This window comes from Thamnophis elegans, chromosome 1 (assembly GCF_009769535.1).
Source record: "Thamnophis elegans isolate rThaEle1 chromosome 1, rThaEle1.pri, whole genome shotgun sequence".
In the NCBI taxonomy this organism is placed as follows: domain Eukaryota; kingdom Metazoa; phylum Chordata; class Lepidosauria; order Squamata; family Colubridae; genus Thamnophis; species Thamnophis elegans.
Genome location: NC_045541.1, coordinates 112512815 through 112539780, shown reverse-complemented (window position 1 = coordinate 112539780; position 26966 = coordinate 112512815). Strand labels below are relative to the sequence as shown.

Sequence of the window (26966 nt, the reverse complement as noted above, 5' to 3'; positions counted from 1 at the left end):
GATAATTCACAAGCCCTAAATTCCACTTCTGTGGTGCAAAAATAGCATTTATCTTCTGATGAGTGTCACTAAGATACCCTGGAAAGTTTTCTTGTAAAAAAACTAATCAACACAGCAGCAAGGTGTAACTTTCTTCTGTCAGAGAATTTACTAATGAGTAAGTTCTTCAGCATTCTGGGGAGAGATACAAATAAACTCTGCCAGGTTTGGATGCAATTTGTTGAGTGCAAAATAGAAAGAACAGAGAAATATAGGTAAAGGTAAAAATTCCCCTTGCACATATGTGCTAGTTGTTCCTGACTCTAGGGGGTGGTGCTCATCTCTGTTTCAAAGATGAAGACCCAGCGCTGTCCAAAGATGTCTCAGTGGTCATGTGGACTGCATGACTAAATGCCGAAGGCGCCCAGAAAGCTGTTATCTTTCCACCAAAGGTGGTTCCTATTTTTCTACTTGCATCTTTACATGCTTTCGAACTGCTAGGTCGGCAGAAGTGGGACAAGTAACGGGAGCTCATTCCATCATGCGGCGCTAGGGGTTCGAGCCATCGAACTGCCGACCTTTCTGATCGACAAGCTCAGCATCTTAGCCATCACATCCCTTAGAGAAATATAGGAAGAGACAAAAATATGTGGTTATTATTTCTTCACGTTCAAAAAAGAATCTTTGCAAGAGAATGGCAGTAGAACATATTACTACACGCATGAGGATCAATATAAGTTTGGTAAGCTTTTCTGTCAGCATCAATGGAGTGGTAATTCTGGTTAGGCAAGTCTGTTTAGTGGGCTTTTGTTTTTCTTAATCCACAGAAAAGATAATCATTTTTTACAGTTGAACCATTTTACAGTAAGTCTTGTTGTGGACCATACATTTTCTGTAGCTATTTTTTTTCCATGGCTTCAACTCCATTTTTCTTAATGCTTTCATTTTTTGGCATACCCAGTCTTTTAAAAATTACATTTCCTCAACAAATTTATTAAAAATAAATAAAATAAAAATAAAATTGAACTATGTTTGTACATAGTTCAATAGTGTGCTTTCTTTTTATATTTCTCTTGTTAACTTTTCTTTGGGGGATTTCCTCTGATGTTAACATTTATGCCCCCACAAAGTTTGATGAGGGCATGCAATGCAATCTAGGATAGAATTAAAAGAATTAAACGTCTCTAGAATATATAGTCAATAAAGAAAAAACTCAGGAGAAAGTTGACGCTTTATTGAAACTCCAATGGAGTTTGCAGTATTTGTTTACTACTTCAGTTGGTCTAATAACATTGCTTAGCCTGAATGCTTGTAAGTAAAAAAATCAGGATTAAGCATTTGAAATCCATAAACACAATTTAAATACTTCTACTGCAATTATTTTTCATAGCTCAATTTGGGATTATATCAACAAAGGAATGAGCAACTAGACTAGAAAAGGGTATTTATCTATTTTTTCTAGGCTGATTCAATTTCACTAACTTTGCCAGATGTTAACTTTTAAACATCATAACTTTTTAGGCTAAAGAAAGCACTGGTAAGGTAGTGATAAGCCGCAAAAGATCTCAGTGATAATTGATATGGTGTATAATAGAGACTAACCTGAGAAATAATGGCCTTAAAAATTATGTGTAGGAAAAAATATTTTAAAAAACGTAACTTGAAACTCTTCAATGCAAGGATTGTGTGCAGACATTCTCCTGGGATCTGAACACAAGGACAAAGGCAAAGGTTTGGAGATATCTATATCTCCATTAATTTGGGTTACTATTAATGGATTAATATTTAACCCATTAAACCCTTCTTGGCCCTTTAGCTAAGATTAAGTGTAGCACTTGACTAACCTATTAATTTATATCTGTCTTAGTTCCCATCATTATAAAGAAAAAGAAGAAAGAAAAATCCTGGTAATTAAAAATGTTAAAAATCCTTAGTGCCCTGATTGAAGAGCACATTTTCTTAAGGAGATGAATGACTGGCTTTTTAAAAAACAGTATATCAACACACCTGATGAACTCACAATGGTTGACACCGAATTTACCAGACAAACATCCAGACCAATCTTTATTCTCTACTTATCTGCAATAAAGGTAAGTCTTTCACTTCTCATCCTGCCATCTATTCTTACATAATGATAGGACAATTTGGAGCAATCTTCTTCTCTACCACAAAGCTGCCTTGTGGAACTCCTTTTGTATAGGAGTAGATGTCACTATTGTTGCTCCATTCAGCAACATGATTTTATGAACAAATATAAATCAGATATTTATAGGCTGCTGAGGGGGAGGATTTATTAAGCTGAGGGTTTCAAATCTCCATCTCAGACTTTTCACCTTCTTCTCCTCTTGACACTAAGCTGAACATATCTGCAATTTGCATCCCTACCAGTTCCTCCCACCTGTCTCTTGGGTCTTGTTAAATATCTGGGAAGGTTCTTTCTAAAAAAAAAAAAAGACTGTACAGGCATTACAGCTGGCAGGAAGATCAGCCTACCTATCGTTGCTACTGTAGATCACACCTTTATCCTGACCCCTTGGCACATCCAGAATGAGAACTGCCTACTCAGCTGTATCATTTATTCTTCTTTTTCCTCTTTTGCTTCAAGGTTAACTCCTTCTTTCCATGTTCACTTTACACAGCACTGTTATGGATTCACTTTGGATGATTCAGGCAGAGGAAGGGGAAACAAGTAGACATAGATTTCATCCTTATTGCTTATTCTACTTATTGCTTCATAGATATATTGTACAGTAAAACTTAAAGATTACCTAGTATATTATATCTTGATCCTATTCTTATACCCAACTTAATCTACATCCTGGGTAGTTTTCTATAAACTTACTTATTTACAGAGTTTTCAGCATTTCTCTTAGCTTGGAAGACAGAGGTCAAATAACATACAGACTCCACTTTTACTTTTCATTGTCAATTTCTTTAAAGAGTATTTTTTAGCCTTCTAATTCATACTATTAGGGAGGCCTTTTTGCCTATCTTTTGGAGATTACAGATGCATGAGTCACTTGGAATACACTTTCACTTTTATTTCGGATTGTATACTCTTTACCTGCCTGGTATACATTCTCAATCAACACTGCTTGTTTTTGTCAGTTCAATAATGATTCAAGTGTTCTGGTTGTCCCATGTTGTTTACTTCCCAGTCTCACATCTTCTACTTTCTTTAGCGGAGGTGGCATAGAACAATATTTCTCAATCTTGCCAACTTTAAGATATGTGGACTTCAACTCCCAGAAGTTGGGGAACTCTGGGAGTTGAAGTCCACACATCTTTAAATTGCCAAGGTTGAGAAACACTGCTCTAGATTCAAAACTTTACCAGGTCTTTCTCCAGCACACTCCAGATTTCAGTACCACCAACCCCTCAGTTCTCAGCATTCTTGCCCTTCAGCCATCTTTGCTTCTGTGAGGTATATTTATCAATTAAAAAGTACCAAACAAGTGGAAAATAAATTCCTACTTGTGGGGTCTTTGGGGTTCTCTGAGCTTGGTTATTTTCTTGCAGATGTTTCATTACCAAACATTGTAACATCATAGTGCTAGAAGGTTTACTTTCTGTTTATGGCTTCCTATTTTTTCTGGAACAGTCATGTCTTCTCTATGGAGGGGAAAACCTGCATCTTCCATGAACTTGGCTTCTGTCCAAATACCAACCAGGATTAAAAATTGGTTCTTTTCCAATATATCACCACTGCCTTTCTGTTAACAGTATATATGAAAGAAGAGTTCATGCTTTCCAGTTATCCTTTCATCAGAACTTTATTCTACAACATAGGAAATTGAACTTCATGTTGGTTATCTTCATAGTTTTGAGACCATGGACCTTGCTATATAGTGAGAGCAACAATTGCAGCAAGATAAGGAATGCATCAAAGAGAAGAAAGTCATTAGAATGCCTCATTTCTGTTTGTAACACTTTTAGGTGTAAAAGTCAATTCCAAACTGATAAAAGTTATGGTGCCTCTTATGTAAACAGCTCACAGCAAGCTTCCATGTATTGAGCAAAGAAAACAAAGGTTGCTGCAAAGAAAATCAGAAAGCCCTAATATATAGAAAGATATATCAGCTGTAAATTGAAAATGGTTTAACAGCTGGAATCCTTGCGATGTGACTCCTTTTATTTCAATGAATCTTGCTAAAAAAGAACTCTGAGAACTTTGCTTGGTAGAATCACTTTTGGTTTTAGGCAACAGCTAAAGAACCTGACATGACTCTGATCAACTGAAAGCAAAAAATGTGGACTAGAGATAAGGAAAACATGTTCACCTCTTTTACTCTCTGAAGCATTGGCTGCAACCATTCACTGTTCACTTCACAGTGGCTATCCAGGAAGGTGAGAATATCAGCTGTTGCTGTATCAGCACCTCGTACTCGGGAGCGGATTAGACCTGAAATGGAGAGGCAAGAAAATGAAGAGAAAAGAAACCAACTTATTTTAGTAAATGAATCAAAGAATTGATAAAGGTGAATGTTTGTTGTTCAGGGTTTAAATAAAGGGGTCTTCGATGCTCTCTGAACTTGGTAGTTTTCTTGCAGACGTTTCATTACCCAAACATGGTACCATCATCAGTACTAATAGACAGTTGGATTTGCTCTCAATTTATATTCTAGTGGCTTGCCCTGCCAGTGTTGGTGGGAATGATCTCAGTGTTTCTTTGATTGGACTGTTTATTGTTAGCTTGTTTGGCTGTTTCTCGATTGAAGTATTGTTTACTTCTTGATTATTGGTCTGATGTTAATGTTGGTGTTGAAGTACACATATCATAAGGTTGCTAAGGTTGAAAAACCTGTATACCAAAAGTGTTTCCATTTTACTGATCAACACAAATCATATTTTGTTTGTACATGCCTGGCTCAGTTGTTCACCTTCTATGGCACTTTTGGAGATTATAGAACATTATTAATTCCACTCTAGTGTAATAATAAAATATCAATGTATTGTCTACTAAGCCAAAGCCCATTGTATAATCTATTGATTATACCACAAACTTCCTCCTGCTCTAATTTTTTTTGGGGGGGGGTGTGTGTGTGATTTTTTTCTTAAATAATGGCTCCTCTTACGCCTACCTGAAGATCTTCCTTCGTATACCTAAGTCTATAACTACCTTAGTACATAGGAAACACTTTCTTACTTCCTCTACACCTTACTGAATCTCCCTTCTCCTTCCTCTGAAGACCTCTGCTTGTATGTTGCATTCAGTTCTTGTTCCTCCACATCATTCTCTTTATATTTCCTTTAATGTTTTCTTTTCCACAAGGCCTAGGAATTTCCCAAGAGAACTGAATTCTATTGAACGTAGATAGAACCCGACTGATAATAACAACTTCCTTTCTGCATTTAAATTATTTCCTTGTTTTTTATCTTCTAGTCTTTTCTTCTCATCTTTTTTAACCAACCTGACATGTTTTACAAAGGTGAAATGCAGCTGTCTCTATTCACAAGACGTGTTCTACAAAAGGAAGTGCTCTATAGTAATTCCTTCCCCACATATAACCCCCACTAATCTGCTCATGGGGATTGGGGAAGCTTTGAAGGATATCAAGGGGAATATTAATTGCTTTGAGTATAAGGAGAACCTGGATATTTAGTTAGGATTTCTTGAGAAAATTTTATTTTTCTGAAGTGCTCAGGTTCAACTTCTTTTATTCTCATTTGAAAAACCTTAGGAGAATACTTTAATTCCTGGTCTAATTGGTCCCTGTTATCCATATTTGGCATCTGCATAATTTGACTCAAATAATATTAATTCTAAATCAGCTCTGCTAGATAAGACAGCAACCTGTATTCCAGACAGATTGATGAGCCAGAGTTTTACTGAACAGCAGATCTCTACTCTATAACTAAACTATATTCCTAACCGTCAGCTGTCTTTTAAATCTTTCAATTATGTCAGTTGTTATCTAGCAAAATTACCCGGGATGTAGTCCCTATGAATCTTTGTTATTCGACCATATTTTTCTGGTTTAGCAATATGAGCTGGGAATATTAACAAGCACTGCTTTGGGGCGTTACCATGCTTACAAATGCCAGGATGGGTTGTATGAAATTTAGGAGTAGACTGTAATTCCAATGCTGAAAACTATCAATTTTATTTCTTGTTCTTACCTAAAAAATTTGCAGGAGTTTTGCACTCAGGTTACAACTTGAGATTTATGAGAGAAGGAGAGTTAATGCATTAAAACTCCATTCAGGCAGTACAGAGTGGCTTATGCTCATGATAGTTGATCTATTATACAAAGTTCTGGAAATGTTCATATTACCTCCTTTTCGGTACATCTGAGTATAATCCCTTAATCTCAACCCTCTCTTCTAAAGCTCCTTTGATCTGGACTTTTCCCGTTGGCCTGACAATGAGAGTCAAAAATCTTAATATCTCCATGTTTTTTTTTAAAAAAAACTAGATCTAGCAAAGGAGCATGCTCAGTTCAGAAGACATAATTCCATATTCTTTCTGCCAAAAGCCTTAATTTGTATTTCCATTAGGACCTCGTAATGGTGTATGTTTTCTGCAAACTTTGTCATGCTCACCTTCTCGGCGTCCATTGCGTAGACACTTGACTTTTGGGATTCTGGTAAGTAGCTGGCAGTCTTCAGCTAAAGAAAAGGGAGGAAAATCCAGTTGGCTGAAATGCCTAGTTCATTTGGCACAGACAGAAAGCTGCAATTAATTTCTCCCATGTTCTCATTTTGTTTTCAATTTATGGTATCAATCAGTCTGGTGATTCCAGGGTAAATAATTCTGTTGCTTAAAGTATCTCTGATAGGTTTCATTTAACCTGTCATCTCCTTTCTTCGTGACCAATCTCTTTGAGACAGTAAGGCAGACTCCATATATTATATTACAACTGTGTGTAAGCATAAAAAGATGCCTAACAGCCATCATAAAGTGCTATTATCAGTAAGAGTGAATGAGAAGAAGGTGCTTAAATCTTTCCCTTGCAAACCAATTTTCACCTGCATTTCCCTTTCATTATGGTGTTTTTATTCCTCTGGGGTTATATTTGTAAGATAAGAAATGTCCAGTTCATTAAATGCACCTGGAAAAAAAAGATGAAAGATTCAGAGCAAAATCAACTGAAAGGGAAAAAATTAATACGTCTCCTTTCATATTTTCTCTGATACAATTCAGCCTTGATTGTGGGTGCCTTGCAAAGCTTGTAATGTTCTGTAAGATGATAGCTACTAGATGATACTATTATGCATTGTTTGATGTCAAATATCTTTGATCTGGAGTGGGCAGCCTGCCATCTCAGGAGCACAAGTGATCCTAAATTCTCCTTATTGAAGACTTGGAGCTCATCTGACGGTTTAAAACTGATGACACAATTTCCTACCATTTTATTAACACTTTGTGAGTCATAATATAGGCAGACCTCAAATACAATATTGTACAATGTTCTACAACATTGCAGCTCATGGCCTCTTAAAATGCAAAAAATGCAAAACATAACCCTTAGCCACAAAAAGATTGCCCACCTCTAGTTTAAAATACAAAATCATGCTAGATAGATAGATAGATAGATAGATAGATAGATAGATAGATAGATAGATGTAGGTAGGTAGGTAGGTAGGTAGGTAGGTAGATAGATAGATAGATAGATAGATAGATGGTAGGTAGGTAGGTAGGTAGGTAGGTAGGTAGATAGATAGATAGATAGATAGATAGATAGATAGATAGATGATAGATAGATAGATAGATAGATAGATAGATAGATAGATAGATAGATAGATAGATAAAAAGATTTGTAGATTCTCACGGGTGTAGCACACCAATGTTTAGAGGTCATTTGTAATGGAAAACTTATGAGCTGATTTATCCTTAATTACCTTCCTTTTTTTTAAACCTTCAGTCATCTCCAAGCTTAAAAGGAAGCACTCTGAAAAAGAAGGAAGAAAGAAGGGCTGGAGAAAATCAAGAGATGGAGGAAATATTTAAGTTCCTGTCCCAATCTCTTATGTTGTCCTTTGTAATTGTCAGCAAGATCCCTGTGTTAGAACTTCAGAGTTTGCTTCATATAATATGTCATTCTGCCTCTTGAAGTTCCTCCAAATTGAAAGAACATCAAGTTGGACTGAACAAGAAAAGAGGCACCAAAAAAGTGAACGGAGGATGTGCTAGCCAATATCTATCTGCAGCTTTTTGAGACTATGGAAACAGATTTTCCTTACATATTTCAGTTCCAGGACATTGTCTGTGAGGATGATGTAACTGATAAGAAAAGAAGAATACAGAGTAAACCTTAGTCTACCACTATTTAGAGCTGATAAATGGGAACAAACTAAAGAACAAAATCTATCTGTGATTGCATGGCCAGTACTAATTCACAAGGCTTTAATTAGTTGACAAAGGAACTGAAAACAACAAGAAGAAAGTATAGAAGGCTGGAAGAAAGTGTGAACTAGCACACAGTGTGAGAACCAGCACAGATACCATTGACCCAAAACAATATAAAAAGATAGCCTGCTCTCTTTTTACCATCTCAGCTAGCAATATTTTTTTTCTTCAAGCAACAAAAGAAGAAACTTTTCTTGGCAATTTTACAGCTAACTCTTCTTATAAGAACTACTCAGATTTGCTTTTGCTAGAGATAGATAAATGCACATACAAAGTTCTAGGGAACAGAAGGGGAGAGATATCAGTTTATTTTATTTTCCCCTTTTTTCCAAGAAATGGGGTTTGAAAAGATATTGTTACTCCAGGACCTGGAGAAACCTAAGATTTGGCACCGACTGATAGTTTTTTGCACTCTTTTGTTGGTCAAATGGAGAGAGAGTGAAAGAGAATGCACACACTGAGTAGCTCATGTTGTCTCAGTTCTGTTTTCCAAAGACTGCAGAAATGAAAACAATCACAAATTTTAAAATGGCTTAGAGGGATTATGGAGCAGAATCTGTCAGGTGTTATCTGTCAGGGTCTTAGACACACATTTTTATTTGTAAACGACAATGAAGCATCAGGTAAGTGATTATTGAGTAATCTGAGGTAATATTCCACATTCCAATACGCAATGTACACAATAGAATTGGAAGATGACTCTTAACATCCTGGATTAGCTTTCATTCCAAATTCATTGGAGTGTTATTTTGTCTCCTTTTCATTTGGCTCAGTCTGAATTACTCTATGAAGCTAGGATATTGGAAATGAAACAGACTCACTATCACAGAGAATGAATTCAGCACTGTGTATGTTTGTCTCTGGATCAAGAAATATCAGATGAATCTTCTTTCCTCATGTTGATCACTCGTAATCCCCCAGCACTAGACACAGGCACATGTTCTGTTCTATATTTTGTAAAACTGTTTATATCAGTGATGGCTAAACCCTTTCTCCTTGCGTGCCCACACCCATAATGCAATGTGTCCTGTCCCCCTGCGCATGTGCACACAGCCCCCCATGCTCCCCCACTGCTGCACGGATGCAGGATCCTGCCATGATCCCCATGTGCATGCGCGCAACCCCCCCATGCCCCATTTTGGGCCTAGCAGGCCTCCCTTAAGCCTTCTGGGACCAAAGATGGGCCTGGGGGGGATGCCGTACCCCCTACATGCTCCCCCCACACACATGTGTGTGACCCCTCCTGCCCCCCATGCATGATTCCCACATGTGCGGCAGAGACCCAAAAATCAGCTGGCTGGCAGGAGGCGCAAACACATGCGTGGTAGAGCTGAGCTGGGCAACAGCTCGCGTGCCCGCAGAGAGGGCTCTGCGTCCCGTAGGTTCGCCATCACAGGTTTATATTATCTCTGTACAACTCAGATATCCTGCAAAAGTACTGTAGGAAGTTATCACCCAGCCCTCTTCCAGAAAAATGAAATATCCTAGGAAATATTGAAAAAGCAGAATATTTCTCTGGATGTGAAAAGAAAGAAACATGTTTTAAAAGACCACATAGCTGCCTGCAGCTTCCTGCCCATCCCCACTTTGTCAATGGGCCATTAAGAAGGCCAAGCTAGTCCCTTTACATAATAAAGAGTTCTCCCCATCAGCTCCAGGGGAATGGGATTAAGGCATGATAATATTGGCACTTTACCCAACTCCCCACATGGCATCTGAGAACTCAACCAAACCTGGATTCAAAACGCAGCCTAGAGAGTTGTCCCTGCATGGGCCCAAGGGAGTCTGACAACCAATCAGAACACAAGATCAAGATCAAAGGCCAGAGGGGGAAAAAACCAGGGACTCAGCATCTCAGTCCTTCCTTCTCTTCTTCTCCACCAACATTGAAGCATGTGATCACCTTTTCTGTTCAGGACTCAAGCCATGTGGTCCTCTCCACCAATAAACCATCAGAAGGACATTTCTTTCATCAGTACAAAGGCCACCAGCCAAGTACTTTACTTAGCAACTATCTCCTGGACCAATTCCATTTATACAGTTCCCACTGTCTGAAATGTTGTTCCCATGAGTATGTTGTTCTCAACAGTGTTCAGCTGAAATCCCCCTTCCTTGATACCCTAAAAATTCTTAAAGAACATATGTTGAAAGTCAGCAGAGAAGGTGAAAAATCGGAAGGCTTGTTCAGTATCTGTTTAGATACTACTACTACTATATACCTGAAACAATGAGACATCCATGGATGGTAAACAATGCAGCAACATGCAACAAGAAAATTAAGATGTGAGATAAGAAATCTGATGAGATGTTTTCTGACATTCTCTAATAAATGAAGGGAGTGACAAGAATTCTTCAAGCCTCTTGAGAAACATCTTGTTTTATCATACACCTAAAGAAATTTTTAAAAAAGGTGTGATTTAAAATGTGAAGCCCAAAGTGAGAGAGTACAATTAGATTTTTGCCATGACTTTTCGCATGAGAAAGAAAAATGGATTAGATGTGCAAGGCAGCGATGTTTCTGCTGCAGTCTTTCATTCTGCTGTGTTGTCTTTACAGTTGAATACAGGAGTGATGCAGGATGGATACCCTCAGCTATCTATTTATTGCTACCTTGCGATTTGTAAAGGAATTGAACCATGTGAGTTGAATATATCTATTTTGTATTTACATTATATAATAAACTGTTCTTCATCTAGACACTCTCAGGCAAGCACACATATTTTTAAACTGGATTTCTTTTGATTTTACTTTTTAATCCCAAATTGTTAGCCTTGTCTGGCTCCCAACCACCGATGGCGTACCATGCATATTTCCAAATATTGGCTATGCATCTCTTTTGATTTAATTTCACTTTAAATTTGTGAAATTAACAGATGGAAATAAAACATATGGTGATAAAAAAGAATGAAAATAAGCTGGAAAAAAACCAAAAAAGAGGGGAAAGGGAAAAAAAATCTGAATAACAAGGTACAGCCTCTTTAAGATTGTATTAAACCTAAACCATATCAAAGCATAATGCCCCATCTTCTCATTTCTATGATTTAAATGCATTTCAAAGATTAATTCTTGAATCCATTTTAACATTCAAAGTATTACGTTCTTCCCACCTACATAAAATAATTCTTAAGCTCATCACCCTTTTCACAGTTGTAGCCTCAACTTTCCATTGTTCTTCAGATCAATGAGCTCCCAGGTCTTACACACAGCAACCATACCACAATGTGTTTTTAAATCAGGCACAGAGATATATAATAATAGGACAAGCCATTTCCCACACCCATTGGAATTTGTTAAGATATTACTGTATGGAAAGGGAGCATTTATGCCATTCCATCCATGGAATTCCAAGGAATTCCCAAAGAGAATTGCCTTTTGTTCCAAAATATTTTTTTTAATGAGAAGGAAAACTCACAATACAACTTTTGCTTTCACAATTATTAAGGGTTTGGTGATGGGTGATTTTCATCCAAAAATACAATAGGGGAGGAATGAGTTAATGTTCTTTATCATGAGGGGATTGGGATAAGCTGACCCTAGGAGCCTAGCAAAAATAATCATGCTCCCTGCCCCAAGCTGCTATTTGAATTTTTTAAATAATTATAGATGCAATTGTTCATAATATCTTCAATGTCTCACTGAATTTGGCTCTCAAAATAATTTTCATTGGCTGAGGTTCTAAATTATTTTAGCCATATATTCTAAAATTTAGTGAAATAACCACTAAAAAATCCATCTGCAATGCGGGAGTAAGCAGTATGCTCTTGCTTAAGGTTCCTGGTGGAAGGATAATGAATTTTGCAATAGAATTCTACTTTATTGCTCTGGGATAATTCAGCTCTATAAAAACCTCAGCAAGAACAACTCTCATCTACGAGAAGCACAATATAGCATGCATTATCTTCTTTGTCTTAAGCTTATGTAATTGGGAATTCTAGCTGTGCACGCTACTTGCTATCCCTATGATTATGGCCCTCAATTGATAGTTAATGAAATCTAATAGAACAGTCTAACTTTATGGTTAGGGTTGTCTCTCTGAAAAGGTATGGGGAAATGCCATTTTTTTCTTTCTTTTTTCCTTACACAGCTGCTCCCATCCCACAAAAAAAACAAGAAAAAATTACTTCTTTTCCAATTAGTTTTTTTCCCCAAAAAATAAAAATGAGATGAAACATCAGGAAGGGAGGGAGGGAGGGAGGGAGGGAGGAAAGGAAGGAAGGAAGGAAGAATAAACATAATATAACATAAAGAAAACATAATATAACAAAGGGAAAAAAGTAATACTTACGATCCAAGCTGAAATCATCCACTAAAATTATTTCCTGAATCAAGTTTGCAGGAGTGCGATTTAGAACACTGTAAAAAATAATTTAAAAATCAGCAATAACCAAATCCAGCATTAATTGAAAGCAGTTTTCCATGCATTGACTGCCCTCAGTTTACCACTAAAATTTTCTTCCCCAAAAAAGTTATTTCCAAAACACAGTAAGAGTCAAAAATGGCAACCTAGATAAGACAGCTTAGATAGCCTGGATCCTATGTACAATACTGTTTTAAATGCCTTCATTTACATTTATTTTTGTTACATTCGTGAATTAAAATCTTAAATAAACAATTAAAAACAATTAGCCTTGAGGAAGTCTGGTGTGAACTCTGCCTATTAAAAAAATAGGGACCCAAGAGCTTTTTCTATCCAGGAATCTGTGGGTGGAAATAAAGCCTGTGGAACATGCTTCACTTTATACCTAATTTTTGTTTAATAGGGGGAATTAAATGAAAAAGGGAGAGGGAGATCTGTGAGCAGTGATTGTAAAATAGATGTATAGAAAAGAAAACCCATTTAGTTACCCATGCATTCATCATGCTAATGTACTACACTGTAATTCAGTGTAAATAGCAGCCTTGGTGTCACATTCCATTTCTTAACTCAAATTATTGCTTTTTAACACATTACTACTTTGCAGTAACTTGTACCCTATCTAGATAATTTCCAATTGGCGTGCATGCTAGTTAAGAATTCTCTGACATTAAAAGAATACAAAGTTGGCTAGATTTATCTACACTGCTGCTTATTTATTCCAGATCCTGCTAGCACAGTCTTTTCATTCTCCAAATATGTTGGGTTGCAATTCCCATTATCTTCAGCTTATTTGGCCATTGCTATTTCGTCTAGCACAATGAGAGTTATAGTTGATCCAGAGGCATCCACCAGGCGGGTAATTAAAAAAAAAATCTAAATGGAGCCCATGACGGTGTAAAGCACTATTGAAGAGAACCAAATGGGAGAAATTCTAAAGATACTCTAGCACAGTGATGGCTTAACCTTTTCCAGACCGAGTGCCCAAAGTGCACGCCTGAACCCCCCAAATGCAATGCGTGTGTGGCCCCTGCACATGTGCTCTGCCCTTGTGCATGCATGTGCATACCCCACATGCCCCCCCTGTGCATGTGTGCATCCTGCCCCCTGCGCATTTGTGGCAGAGACCCAAAGATCAGATGGCCAGCAGGAGGCACGTGCACATGCATGGCAGAACTGAACTGGGGAGACAGCTCACATGTCATCAGAGAGGGCACTGCGTGCCACCTCTGGCACATGGCTCTAGCATTTTTAGTTCTGGTAATAATCCTTTGTGTAATCCTTACATATTTCATCTTGTTTGTCTATATCCTGATATTGTCTCCTCTATCGTATATACTACTATACTATGTATACTACCCACCATGCAGTAGACAGAGCAAAAGATTAAAAATTACAGGAATGAGCCCAACACAAAGATTAAAACTTACCAAGAGGCGCCAATCCATTTGATTGAATATGCCTTCCAGGCTGAGTTTAGCCATCAGGTATCCCCGATTAAATAAGACCCTTTCCTCAAAGAGATTGCTGTTTCCATCAGCAATGCTAAACAAGAGCCACAGCTCAACAGGGTGTCTGACTATAGAGTGCTTCCTCTTGGAACTCTAGCTAAATGCACTTTCTTGGAATTCCTAAGGAGCTGATTTTCTACACTTTCAAGGAACAAAAAAAATGTTTTCCTATATGAAGGGTTTTGGGGGAAGAGCTCAAAGGGGAGGCTGTGGAGTCCTAGAGTGATATGTGACAAATGAAAGGGAGATCATTCACACAAATTCTTTGACTGTTTCATTGTCATGCCTAAACTTACATACCCCATTCATGAGAATATAATTGAATCTTACTTGTCTTCTCAAAGACATCGTGAAAGCAAATTCTATAATAGTGAATAATTGCAATTTGTTTATTTATTCGGTCAATGGCCAGCAAAACAAACACTAAAAAACAGTAAACACAATCAGGATCAAGAAAGAGAAGCACGCAGCAGCTATAATACTTGAATAGGAATTGGTAGAAAAGAATGCAGGACAATTTTTCTGCAGAACATTAAACTAATCTGCCTGGTTTCCCAGACTTCAGAACCATCGTGAGGGAGATCTTTCTTCTGAACTTTTTCAAATTAAGTGCTGGACACCTAGTAGAACTGTAAAGCTGGAATAGGTAAAAACTACTCTTCCAGAACACCCATAGTGTTCCAGAACACTTTTGAATGAGTATAAAACATTCTGTCAATATTAAACATTATCATGAAGCCCTAGCTTCCCTGAGATACCCAAGACGCAGTGTTGCAGACTGCAGTAGAGATATATCTTGTGACAAACTAAACACAGTGCACACCAAAGCTACGCCATACAAAATGCTCAAGAAACAGTGGTCACAATCTAATCCTTCTGTTTTATCAGAGGAGCACAATATATACCAGCACCACTGAAGTTTTTTTCAGTTCAGGGTTATGCACAATTGCCTTTCAGTGCCCAGTTAGGTACCTTATTCCTTCTTTACCCTTCTCAGAAGGGTTTAATCCAAATTTCTAAGGGCTATATTCCAGTTAGCCCCCTGCCTTCCCAACACAATACCAAGGTGGGAAGCACGGTTGTCTAATGTCAAAACAGGTACATGAACTTTCATCATAGCATGCTGGCTGAAATTAATGTTCTTTCCTACAGCTATTTCCTTATGGAGGATAATTATAAATTAATATGGGGTAGGACAAAACAACTCCAATATCTTGGCCACTCCAAGGAGATGATCCAAAGAGTTATAGGTTATGAGCATGCACTCAGTATCAAAGATGCAGCTGTAGAGGTAGTCAACAGTATTAAGTATTTAGGGGTGCAGATAACCAACAATCTGAATTGGTCTCTCCACATGTCATCCTTAGTGAAGTGTGCAAACCAGTGTGTCTGCGTTTCCTGCATTGGATGAGGAGAGCACATCTTTCTCCTTCTCTGTTTTTAGGAGGCATGATTGAGAGGGTCTTAACAAATTGCATCACAGTTTGGTTTGGTGATAGCAGTGCCTCAGATAGAGAGTGGTAAGGACAGCTGAGAAGATTATAAAAAGCTCATTTCTCATTACTCAGGATACTGATTATAAGCGCTATGTGGTTAGAGCTTAAAGCATTGTTAGAGACCCCACACACTCTGGGAGGAGGTTTCTAAGTATTTCTAGCAGCTTTGTAACAGCTTTGTTCCCTATGCCATCTGTCTGGTAAACATGCAAGATTCGTTTTTCTCGCCATGTACGTGTATATATCCGAACTAGACTGTGTTGTTTCTCTGTGTCATATAATATATGTGGGTATGTGCATATTTGTTTGCTTGTTTGTTTTGTTATACTTATGTAGTGTATATTGGAGGTGGTGACTCTGGTAGCCATATGCTATGAAATTTCATTTTGATACATGCTGATTAGTGTACATTTAAAGTGGCAATAAAGTTATTCTAAGTCTAGGTGCATTTAAACAATGCATTAAAGACCAGAAAGTCCAACAGGACTTGTCTGCTCCACCAAAAATGTCTTCTTGAGTAGTCAAACACCCCCATCAACAAGAAAGATATTTATATGGATTGATGAAAAAAAAATCCCATAGAATTGAGATTGTGCCCCAGTGGTCAAGAAGCCCATTGAAACCTCAACTCATCTTCATGTTATGTTATACCCTCTAGGGACTCATTTTGTATCACCAGATGTGGTAAAATATCTGGAATTTTCTAATCTTTTTTATGTACAGCTATTGCTATCTGATCAGTATGATACAGTTTCTTGAACAAAGCTAAATTTGGCTATATTGTCTTTAAAATTAGGCTGGCCATCGATGATCTCACCACAAACTGCAATAAATGACTATGTCTTGTTCTGTTTTATTTTCATGCTTTAATTTTTAATCTGGTCTGTGACCGTAATAAAAGATTGATTGATTGATATCTTGTTACCACCTTGACAGCCATCTTATGTACAGCAAAAGGGAAAAAGAGAACAGTCATGACAGATAACTGTGGGGTGAAGAAGTCAATTCAATAAAACAGGTCTTGACTGACAACAAACATCATCAGGATCCACTAAAATGAATCCCTCATCAAATTTTAACATGACCTCAAGAGCTTTCACTCTTAGCCTTGACCTATCTATAGAATAAATCCAGTTTGTTGAAGCCATGGTAGAACAACCCAGTTGACATATAAACATATTATACAGGAAATCCTGAGATTGCCATGTTTACTTTCACCCAGAACATACTATCCAAACCATCATCTGTAAAGAGACTTTCAGCTACCACTATATTTGTTCTGACTCATTTCACAGAGACGCTCAACTATGGAATTAGTTTTAACATTAATTAATTGGGATTAAGTAGGAAACAGGCATTCAAAAGACTGAGGTATCCACCCAATGAGATCAAAAGACAAATTAATAGAACCAGATTGATTTCCAGAGATTACTTACTAAAAGCAGACCACAAAAGCAGAATGACAGAACAAAATTGGATGCCACCTATATATATGCAGTCTTGGCGTATTCCGATCTTTTCCCATGTAAGATTGAGAGTATCTTGGTGATGTTTCAATGAGGTCCCACTCGCCATCTTCAGGCTGGTGCCTTTGGCTTCATGCTTGTGCGAGCAAAGTGTGATCGGAGCGAATCGAAGCCAAGATACTCTCAATCTTACATGGGAAAAGACCCGAATATGCCAAGACCTGCAAACCTGTACACATGAAAAATCTACAAAAATACGCACACACACACACACACACACACACACACATACACAGGGTTTTAAACACATTACAGCTGTTATCTCATAAAGATAAAGGTAAAGGTTCCTCTTGCACATGCATGCTAGTTGTTCCCGACTCTAGGGGGCGGACTCATCTCTGTTTCTAAGCTGAAGAGCCAGCACTGTCCGAAGACGTCTCTTTGGTCATGTGGCATGACTAAATGCCAATGGTGCACAGAACACTGTTACCTTCCCACCAAAGGTGGTCCTTATTTTTCTACTTGCTTTTTTTACGTGCTTTTGAACTGCTAGGTTGGCAGAAGCTGGGACAAGTAACAGAAGCTGACTCTGTTACACAGCACTAGGGATTCAAACCGCTGAACTACCAACCTTTCTGATCAACAAGCTCAGCATCTTAGCCACTGAGCTACCACATCCCATATTATGTTATTTCATAAGGTACTGTACTTGTAATCTGCTCACAAATACCTGTATCCACATATCCAACCCCTCTTCGTTCTCCCATAACTTCATCTCAATTGAAATACTATTACAGTTTAGTCACCCCGTGCAACTGAAGCAGAGAGCTCTACTTTATTAAAGCTTATGCCTTTAAATAAACTATGTTAGTTGGTGCTATCAGAATCCTTTTCACCCCAAAAGGAACCAAAAAAATGCTAGCAGGAAAATGGTTTCTAGCATAGATGTCTCCTTGTCCCTTGATAGGAGCTTGTGATAACACTGTGTGTGAACTGAAAATAATTCACACACAAGTGTGGTACACCTACTTTTATGTTATAAGGTGATTTTTAGCTATTGAGTATTACAGAAATGTAATATATTAATAAAAATAAAGTTTACAGATATCTGTTGCCCAAATGTGGTGCATTTGGTCACAATGCTCAATGGCATGACAATCATTTTCATGGCTAGCTCCCAATTACCAATAATGACCACTTTCCTTCAGGATTTCCTGCCAGACATGGGATTCCTTTGAATATCTCTTTCCTAAAATTATGCTCTAAAGAGAGAAATGCATTGGATGCCTCTTGGAATAGGCAATGGCCTGGTTATTTATTATTATTATTACACTTTATTCATTAAACATGAAACTCGGCCAACTGAACATTCAAAAATGCATTACAAATACCATTGACTGGTCTTAATGGTTGATACGGTATGCTGCCAGAGTTCTAGGTATCAATCAAATATCTTCTTAAAATATAAGATGTACCAAGTAGAGCAGTTTTTTGTAGTTCTGCTGGTGTTATTGCAGGAAGCTGCAATTTGTTGATGTATCTTGTAAAATTCTTGGACATGGTGCCAAGTGCCCCGATGACAATGGGTATCACTGTTACATGCTTCATCCATAGCCGTGTAGTTTTGATGGCCAGGTCACAATATTTCATTATATTTTCTAGTTCTTTTTCTTCAACTCTGGCATCTCCAGGAACAGCAATATCAATAAACTGTACACTTCGGCCCTCTACAACCATGATATCTGGCATGTTGTGCTCCAAATGATGATCCATTTGTATTCGAAAGTCCCACAAGATGATATTATTATTACGTGGTTAATCTTTGGTGAGATTCACAGCCTTTGGGGCTGGTTGGTAGCTCAACCAGCTCGAGGACTAACCAAGGACCTAGGAACTGTTAAGGTACCGTATATACTCGAGTATAGGCCGACCCGAATATAAGCCGAGGCACCTAATTTTACCACAAAAAACTGGAAAAGTTATTGACTCGAGTATAAGCCTAGGGTGGGAAATGCAGCAGCTACCGGTAAATTTCAAAAATAAAAATAGATACCAATAATGTTTTTGAATATTTATTTCAAAGAAAAACAGTAAACTAGCGGTGTATTCAATGAAATACTTCACTCACCTCATGATGCTGATGTCCCGCTGTGATGATGATGTCCCGTGCAGCCGCGGGAGCGATGTCCCGCCTCCTATGACACACGGCACAGTGATTCCTATCATTGGATCACTGTACCAGAGGAGGTGGGACATCGCTATGTGGCTGCTTGCCATAACAAGGAGGAGGTGGGACATTGTTGCAGAGCGGCAGGAGGGGGAGGAAGGGGAATCGTAAGACAGCCCTGCATTACATTAGAACGTGAGGAGGGGGGATGGTGCGGTGCGCGCTGCGTGGCAAACTGACACAGAGGGAGGGGAAACTCACAGGGGCACTGGGCCATTCACGAGTGTCACCCAGCGGCATGGCCCCGCCCCTTTTTCTCCTCCATTTCGGGCAAATTTTTCACTGACTCGAGTATAAGCCGAGGCGGCTTTTTTCAGCCCAAAAAGTGGGCTGAAAAACTAGGCTTATACTCGAGTATATACAGTAATGTCAGAGGATATAAGCTGTTCCAAGTAGGGTGGTTTTTTTGTAGAGTCAGAATGTTCAAGTCTGATAAATCTAAAATTTCCAAATAGCTATGTAGCCCTTTAGATATTGCTCCAAGGGCTCCAATTACAATCGGGACAACTTTAATTTGCAAGTCCCGGTACTTTGTGATTTTTTCTTGCTGTTTATCTTCAAATCGTGCATCTCCAGGTATTGCAATGTCAATGAACCATACTTTTGTCTTTTCAACTATTGTTATGTCAGGTGTGTTGTGAGCCAAGTGCTTGTCAGTCTGAATTCTGAAGTCCCACAAGATCTTGACTTTCTCATTCTCTAAAACCTTCTGAACCTGATGTTCCCAGTGGTTTTTGCTGTACTCAAATCCAAACTTTTGGCACAATTTCCAGTGAATGATCTTAGCAATTTGGTCATGGCGTTGTAGGTAGTCAGTTTGTGAAATTTTGCTGCACCCACTGATCAAGTGGTCGACTGTCTCGTCTTTCTCATTACAGAGGCGACATTTGCTGTTGGTGGTAACATGTTGAATTTTTGCCTTCATGCAGTTTATGGCTAAGGATTGTTCTTGAGCTGCCAAAATAAAGCCTTCTGTTTCTTTTTTCAGTGCTCCTGATCTTAACCAGTTCCAAGTTAGCTTTTGGTCAGCTTTGCCTTCAATACTTTTCAAGTATTGGCTATGCATAGCTTTGTTTTTCCAATTTTCAGCTCGCTTCTCAATTACTTCTTTTTTATAATAAGCTTTTGACTTAGCTGTCTTTAAAAGGCCTCCTTTATTTACTTCCTTAATCATTGGCTCTTCACTTTTCTGGATGTAATCATTCAAGCTGTGTTTTTCTTCTTCCACAGTCTGTTTTACTTGTAGGAGTCCTCGACCATCCTCTGCTCTTGGTAGATATAATCGGTCAACATCACTTTTAGGGTGCAAAGCATGATTCATTGTCATAAGCTTCCTTGTTTTTCTGTCCAAATTGTCCAACTCCATCTAGGTCCAGTCAATTATTCCTGCAGAGTATCGAATCACAGGTATAGCCAAGGTATTTATGGCTTTTATGATGTTTCCTCCACTTTAATATCTTGCGAATTCGTTGAATGTACTTGGCTGAAGTTAATTCCTTGACTTTATTATGCATTAAGTCAGAGGCCTCTAAAATCCCCAAGTACTTGTAGCCTTCTTCTGGTTTTACTGTCTTTATCATTTCTTCATTCTCAAGTTCTAGTCCATCATCTTCTATGACCTTGCCTGCTTTGGTTGCCATTGTTGCACATTTGTCAATTCCAAACTGCATACCAATGTCTTGGCTAAATTCTTTTGTGCTTTCAATTAATAAATTCAGTTCAGCTTTTGTTTTACCAAACAGCTTCAAATCATCCATGTACACCAAGTGCGAAATTTTCAGTCCTTTCTTTGCAAGTTCGTATCCACAGTTCATCTTCTTCAAAATGATTGTCAGTGGTAGCATTGAGAGTATAAAAAATAGGGGTGAAAGGGAATCGCCCTGGAAAATGCCTTGTTTAATTTCAACTTCACCCAGTACTTCTTCATTAGCTATAAGCTTCATTTTCCAGAGGTTCATTGAAGTTTCCATGAATTTTTGTATGTAAAAATGTAAATGTATGTAAAGATTTTCAGGCATTACTTGACCCAGCTATGGGGAACTGAATCAAATGCTTTCTTATAGTCTATCCAAGCCATGAACAGGTTGGTTTGTCTTTTCTTTGAATTCTTTAGGATTAGTTTGTCAATCAGCAGATGGTCCTTTGTTCCTCTTGAATTTTTGCAGCATCCTTTCTGTTCTACAGGAAGCAAGTTATTTCTTTCCAAGTATCCATAAATTTGGTTTGCAATGACACCAGTAAGGAGCTTGTATGTTGTTGGCAAACAGGTGATTGGCCTATAATTCCCAGGGTCCTTTCCTTTTTCTTTATTGTTTTGGATTAAAAATGTCCTTCCAGTTGTCATCCATTCTTCATTTTCAGGTGTTTTTAAGATCTGGTTCATTTGGGCTGCCAATCTTTTGTTCATACTTGTAAGTGCTTTTTAACCAGAAGCCATGTAACTCATCTGGTCCAGGTGCACTCCAGTTCTTCACTTTTCTTGACTGTCTTTGCACTATTGCTTTTGTTATTTTCACATCTTCCATTTTATGCACTTTATGTTTATTTATGTTTATGTTTATTTGGATTTATAGGCCGCCCTTTTCCCTGAGGGGACTCAGGGCGGCTTACAATCATTATCACTTTAATAGAATCCTCAATCTGCTGGAGCCATTTTGCATTATTATTACTATTATTATTATTATTATCATCATCATCATCATCATCATCATCATCATCATTATCTGATTTGCTAATCCACCCCTACATCCACATTAAACTGTACTCTCCAGTTTGGCTCAACATTTGCACAGTCTCAGTACTCTTGCCAAGAAATGAGACAAAACAGCTGTTTGCAGCAACCGCTCCCTTTTATAATAAAGGTGGCATCTGGTGATCTGGAATGAGCCTGAGAGGCATGTCTGGTTGATTTGAAAAGGGGTAGCGAAGTGGGTGGCTTTAGGGAATAAAACAATATTACAGTGCGGCCTGGTCGAACTCTCTCAAATTGATACGCTTCTATGAGGTTGTGCAAACATAAAACCCCTTGCCCTCCTTTTCTCAGCTGCAGAGCTGATTGTTGGGGTCTTATAAAATAATGACAGATCTAGTAAGAGGATGCCTGAACAAGCCATCAACCTTCTGTGTTTAGAGCACATCCTTCTGTGTTCAAAGCACCCCTTAATCATTCAGTGTTTCTCTCTAATTCAATATATTTTCTCTCAATCCATTTCTCCCAAACAATTCCTGCACAATGGCACCTCCCTGCCTTTCACTACTACTTCCAGCCCTCCTTTAAATTTCAGTGTGGCATCACTTTTCCATCATTCCCCCTTTTAGATATACTGTGTGAGATACAGATACATACTGTGTATTTTTAGATAACGGCATACACTAGCAAAGCAAACTAATGCAGCTCTTCTACCTCTTATTCCTTCATTTAAAAATCCTTTTCATCTTCCACCTCTTTCCCCAAGCATGCAACTTTCTTTTTTATTTTCTATTTCCAAACTAAGTTGTGCCTATGCAAAATGTATTCTGTCAGTATGTAGTGTGTAAATCTTGTATTTTAAACTTTTTCCTTTGCTAGTGCAAGAAGCTTTAACACTACTTCTATAAACCTCTGGCTTTTGTTCTTGTAACAAGAAGCCTTTAAATGCTTCTTTTCCATTGTTGTAGCCTGCAGCCTTTTTCTTTTTTCTTTCTTTCTTTCTTTCTTTCTTTCTTTCTTTCTTTCTTTCTTTCTTTCTTTCTTTCTTTCTTTTTTCTCAGTTTAAGGGTTTTTTCACAGAGCAGCATTAAAGCATGGGGACCCTGGGTTAAAGTATGTTGGCTTATAGAAATATTAGCTGTATTTCCAAAGTCTGTTTTACCTTTGGCAATGAAGTAGAGTATTAATTCTGCCCATTCAAGAAATGGAAGGGAGAGGAGGAAGGGGAGAATTCCTCTTTGGTGCCAGAGATTCCTCTGAGAGATCAAACAACTGGCACCAAGAAAAGTTTCTTCTTATATTCCCCTTTTCCTATCAACCCATGGCTGGGAGGAGAAAGAGATTAATTTCCTCCCTTCTCTCCTGCACTTTTTCCCACAGGATGGTTTCCTAGTTTCCTTTTTTTCTCCTAAGGTCAGCTGCTGGTGGAAAAAAAATCACTAATTACTCTCTTTAGAGAGTGATGGGGCAGACTTGAATGAGTGGGACAAGGGCTTTAGCCACTTTTTGAGATGCCCGAATGATGGGCCGCTTGTGCAGATGTGCTTTGCATCAGTAACCCATCAGTTGGTCTATTTTGAAAAAAAGGTTTTACCAATCTTCTGGATACAGTTTTACTAGCCTTATAGAAGACTGGTAGAGATAGCTGTACCTATTAAGGGCTAGAAGGATAAATTGGCAGGAATCTTAATTTTACCCCATATTCAAAATCAATGAGTATTGCAAGGGAAGATTAACAGTTAGTAGTCACAACATATGGAAATAATCTATAGTGTGCAAACTAGCATTTGACTGGTTAAAGTGGTGCTTTCTCCTGCATTTATATTCTTCTGTAGGATGACAGGCAGAGACAAGAAAGTGAAGTGAGCCTTGTTCATCACACACACCAGCTGAAATTCTGGTATAGCCATGCTCCAAAACCCAGGTATATAAGGAGTCCACATAAGGATTGTGACATCCCTGAATAGGTCTTTATAATCACAGTGGGGTTAGAAGAAGTAGGACAGCAGCCAATGACAGAATGGCTTGGAGGGCAGTTATCAGAGACTGGGGAAAAGAGGCATGACCACAAGACTATACACTAGCTTGCTGGAATGGAAGAATTGCCTCCAGTGGGATGAATAGAAAAATTGCCTACGATGGGAAGACCAATCACTGAACACCACTGAACACTGTGAATGTTCCATTGAAGGAAACTGTTTTCCAACATCTCCTGCTTCCTTGATCTTCTTGGATAAAGTGTTAGTAGCTTAAACTATCTGGATTAGTTTAGGACTATTCATTGTCCCTTCTGAACACTGATTGGTTGTATGCCTTGCCATTAGCCTTTAATAAAATCTATAAATTGCATATGAATTATGATTTCATCATTGGGCTTCCAAAACACATAATACTAATCACAGAGTTATGTTCTGAGAGGTTTGGTGCAGTAGGAGGCCTCATTTTGTTATAAACTGTATCTGAAGCAACTTTTTTTACACACATTTTAAAAATGTTGAATATGAAAACATTACCTTGGAAGTACTTATCAACAAGCAATCACATACCATTCCAGAGATATGTCTTGCCGCATCCTGCAATGTATTGCAGTGCTTCCCAGATCTCTCTCAATTTAAAAAAGCCTTCTGTGAACCAGCTTTTTATTTCTTCAAATACTACTGTGTTGACTTTAAGTTTACCAATGAACCAAGAACTTTTCTTATGGCCACTCTGCAGTCATATAACCCCCTTTTCCTCTCATCTGCTCTTACTTTCCAATGTTAACATCTCCTCTGCAATACAAATATGTACCCACAGCTGTCCACACTCTTAAACAGCTTGCTCATATGCAATGCCATATTTGCAGGCATAAGGCCATGAGATTCTACCCATTTTGCAAATACCATTCTCCATTTCCTCAGATTTATAACAGGGATTAAACATTCTAATCTCTACAGACCTGAAGTAATCAAAACACCTACACTGCTCATTCCTAACATGCAGTAGAATTATCATCTTGTATTGTATTATTGATTATACACAATAACTATCAAGGAAAATTCAATGACTACACCTTCAAACAGTAAAAATTATGACAGGCATTAAAATAGCACAAAATCATGACTAAGAAAGAGAGTTTTGTAACAAAAGCTTATATTGTGGCTTGTATCAGATCATTCAGCCATCTCTCCAAAATTATTCACACACAATCTTTTCAGCCGTGTTGTTACTTGAGAGTAAATCCTGGGACCCTCTCTGTGCAAAATAAATAAGAACAATCTCAGATCTCTGGTGTATATGTGATATCTGATTTGTGCAAGGGAATCTACAGGGCGTGGTCAGAAAAGACAAGATGGCAGCCATCACAGTGACACGTATAAAACAAAATTTCAATTGCACCATCATGATGGCAAGGCCTTTCTAACCATGCCCTATAGATATCCCACAAATCTATGGCTGAGAGACCCCCAGGAAATGGATTGTGAGCATAACCTTGGGAGACAGGAGACAAGGCATAGCTTAGACAGCAATTTGATAAATATAGTCTTAGCCTGAAGGATTATGAGGATAGAGAAAGCATCTCAGGAGTGATCCGTTCTTCCCTAATTCTTTGGAAAGGGAGGAAATGCCTTTCGCGAGATTCTGTAACCTTACAATAAAGGTAGTATTGGTACCCACAGTCTTGGTTTCCGGTCTGAACAACTTTAAACAACTGATATTATCTTAGTATCTGATATAGCTAGAATTTTGTTTGAGGTACAATATTCTACTTTTTAAAGTATTTTCAACATATAAACATACAAGCAATTTGAAGGCAATTGCTTACGAAGCTTCTGCATGAATTTAGCTTGGTCCACTTATTTAAACTTAGTCATTAGCTGAGATTCATAAAGGCTATCTGAATGCTTGTTTTCAGACCTGCTCATTAGCCCAGGTTTTCACATTTACTCTTTGAGTCTCACTCTTCTTGAAAGAGAAATCCCGTGGGGTTTCTGACCATTCGTGTCAGACCTAGAAACTCATTAGCTAACTTTCTAGATTTGGGCTTTAACATTTCTCATCAATCGGTTTTCATTGCTGCCATTTCCCAAAGTGACATTAAACTTCTGTTTAGGAAAACAACTCTGTAATCATCTCTAACAATTTAATTGCATGTAATTTCAACAGGTGCTACCAGAACAGCTAATTAATTAAATCAAATCATCCCTTAATTGTCATGGAAGGCTTAATCCACTGGCTTCACTTTTCAGGAGGGGGAAAAAAAACCCCAGATCTGTATTCGAGTGTGACCAGACGTCACAAAATAAGCAGACAGTGCAATTTTTACACTGTCATTTTCTGCTTGCCAGCTTTTGCTGCAGTCCCGTGAAGGCTTGTGAGAAGACAATGTTTGGAACAGAACAGACTTTTCATACTTCACATACCCCACGGCACTTCACAGTAATTACTTAGAGGAAGGGGCACTGGCTAAGTAAAGACATAGCAATTATACTCACAGTAATAATTCATGCCCAGCTGAGTGCATTCAGAACCGTTTCACTGAGATACACGGCTTACCTCAAGCACCTTGGAAACCTTGCTAGAGTTTTGGTCCTTTTTTTTTAATTGAGCAGAAAACCAGTTGCAAAAGAAACAAAGCAAAAGATGCTTTTTGTAATTTTAATTAATTTTAATGGCATTTGTATTTGTTTTATCATTTTTGTATTACTGTTGCTTTACTTGTGAGCTTCCCAGGATCAGTTGCAGACGTGGGTTCCTACCAGTTCGCACCTATTCGGTAGAACCGGTTCATCAAATCTACCAAACCGGTTAGAAGAGGTTCCACCAGTGGACCTGGAAAGCAGGCCACACCTACAGAAGAGGTTCCAAAAAATTTTGAAACCCACCACTGGTCCTTGGATATGATTATTCTACA

At 38.2% G+C, this 26966-nt stretch overlaps 1 protein-coding gene across 1 annotated transcript in view; it reads right to left on the bottom strand.

The window, feature by feature from the left end:
• Positions 1-26966, bottom strand: part of GALNT16 (polypeptide N-acetylgalactosaminyltransferase 16) — a 181507-nt gene that overhangs the window by 35625 nt on the left and 118916 nt on the right. Inside the window, exons 4-6 of the mRNA XM_032221458.1 lie at positions 12615-12682; positions 6523-6588; positions 4260-4381 (exon numbers count right to left, since the gene is read on the bottom strand). Coding sequence (XP_032077349.1) covers positions 4260-4381; positions 6523-6588; positions 12615-12682 — 256 coding nt within the window. The remainder of the gene's footprint in view (positions 1-4259; positions 4382-6522; positions 6589-12614; positions 12683-26966) is intronic.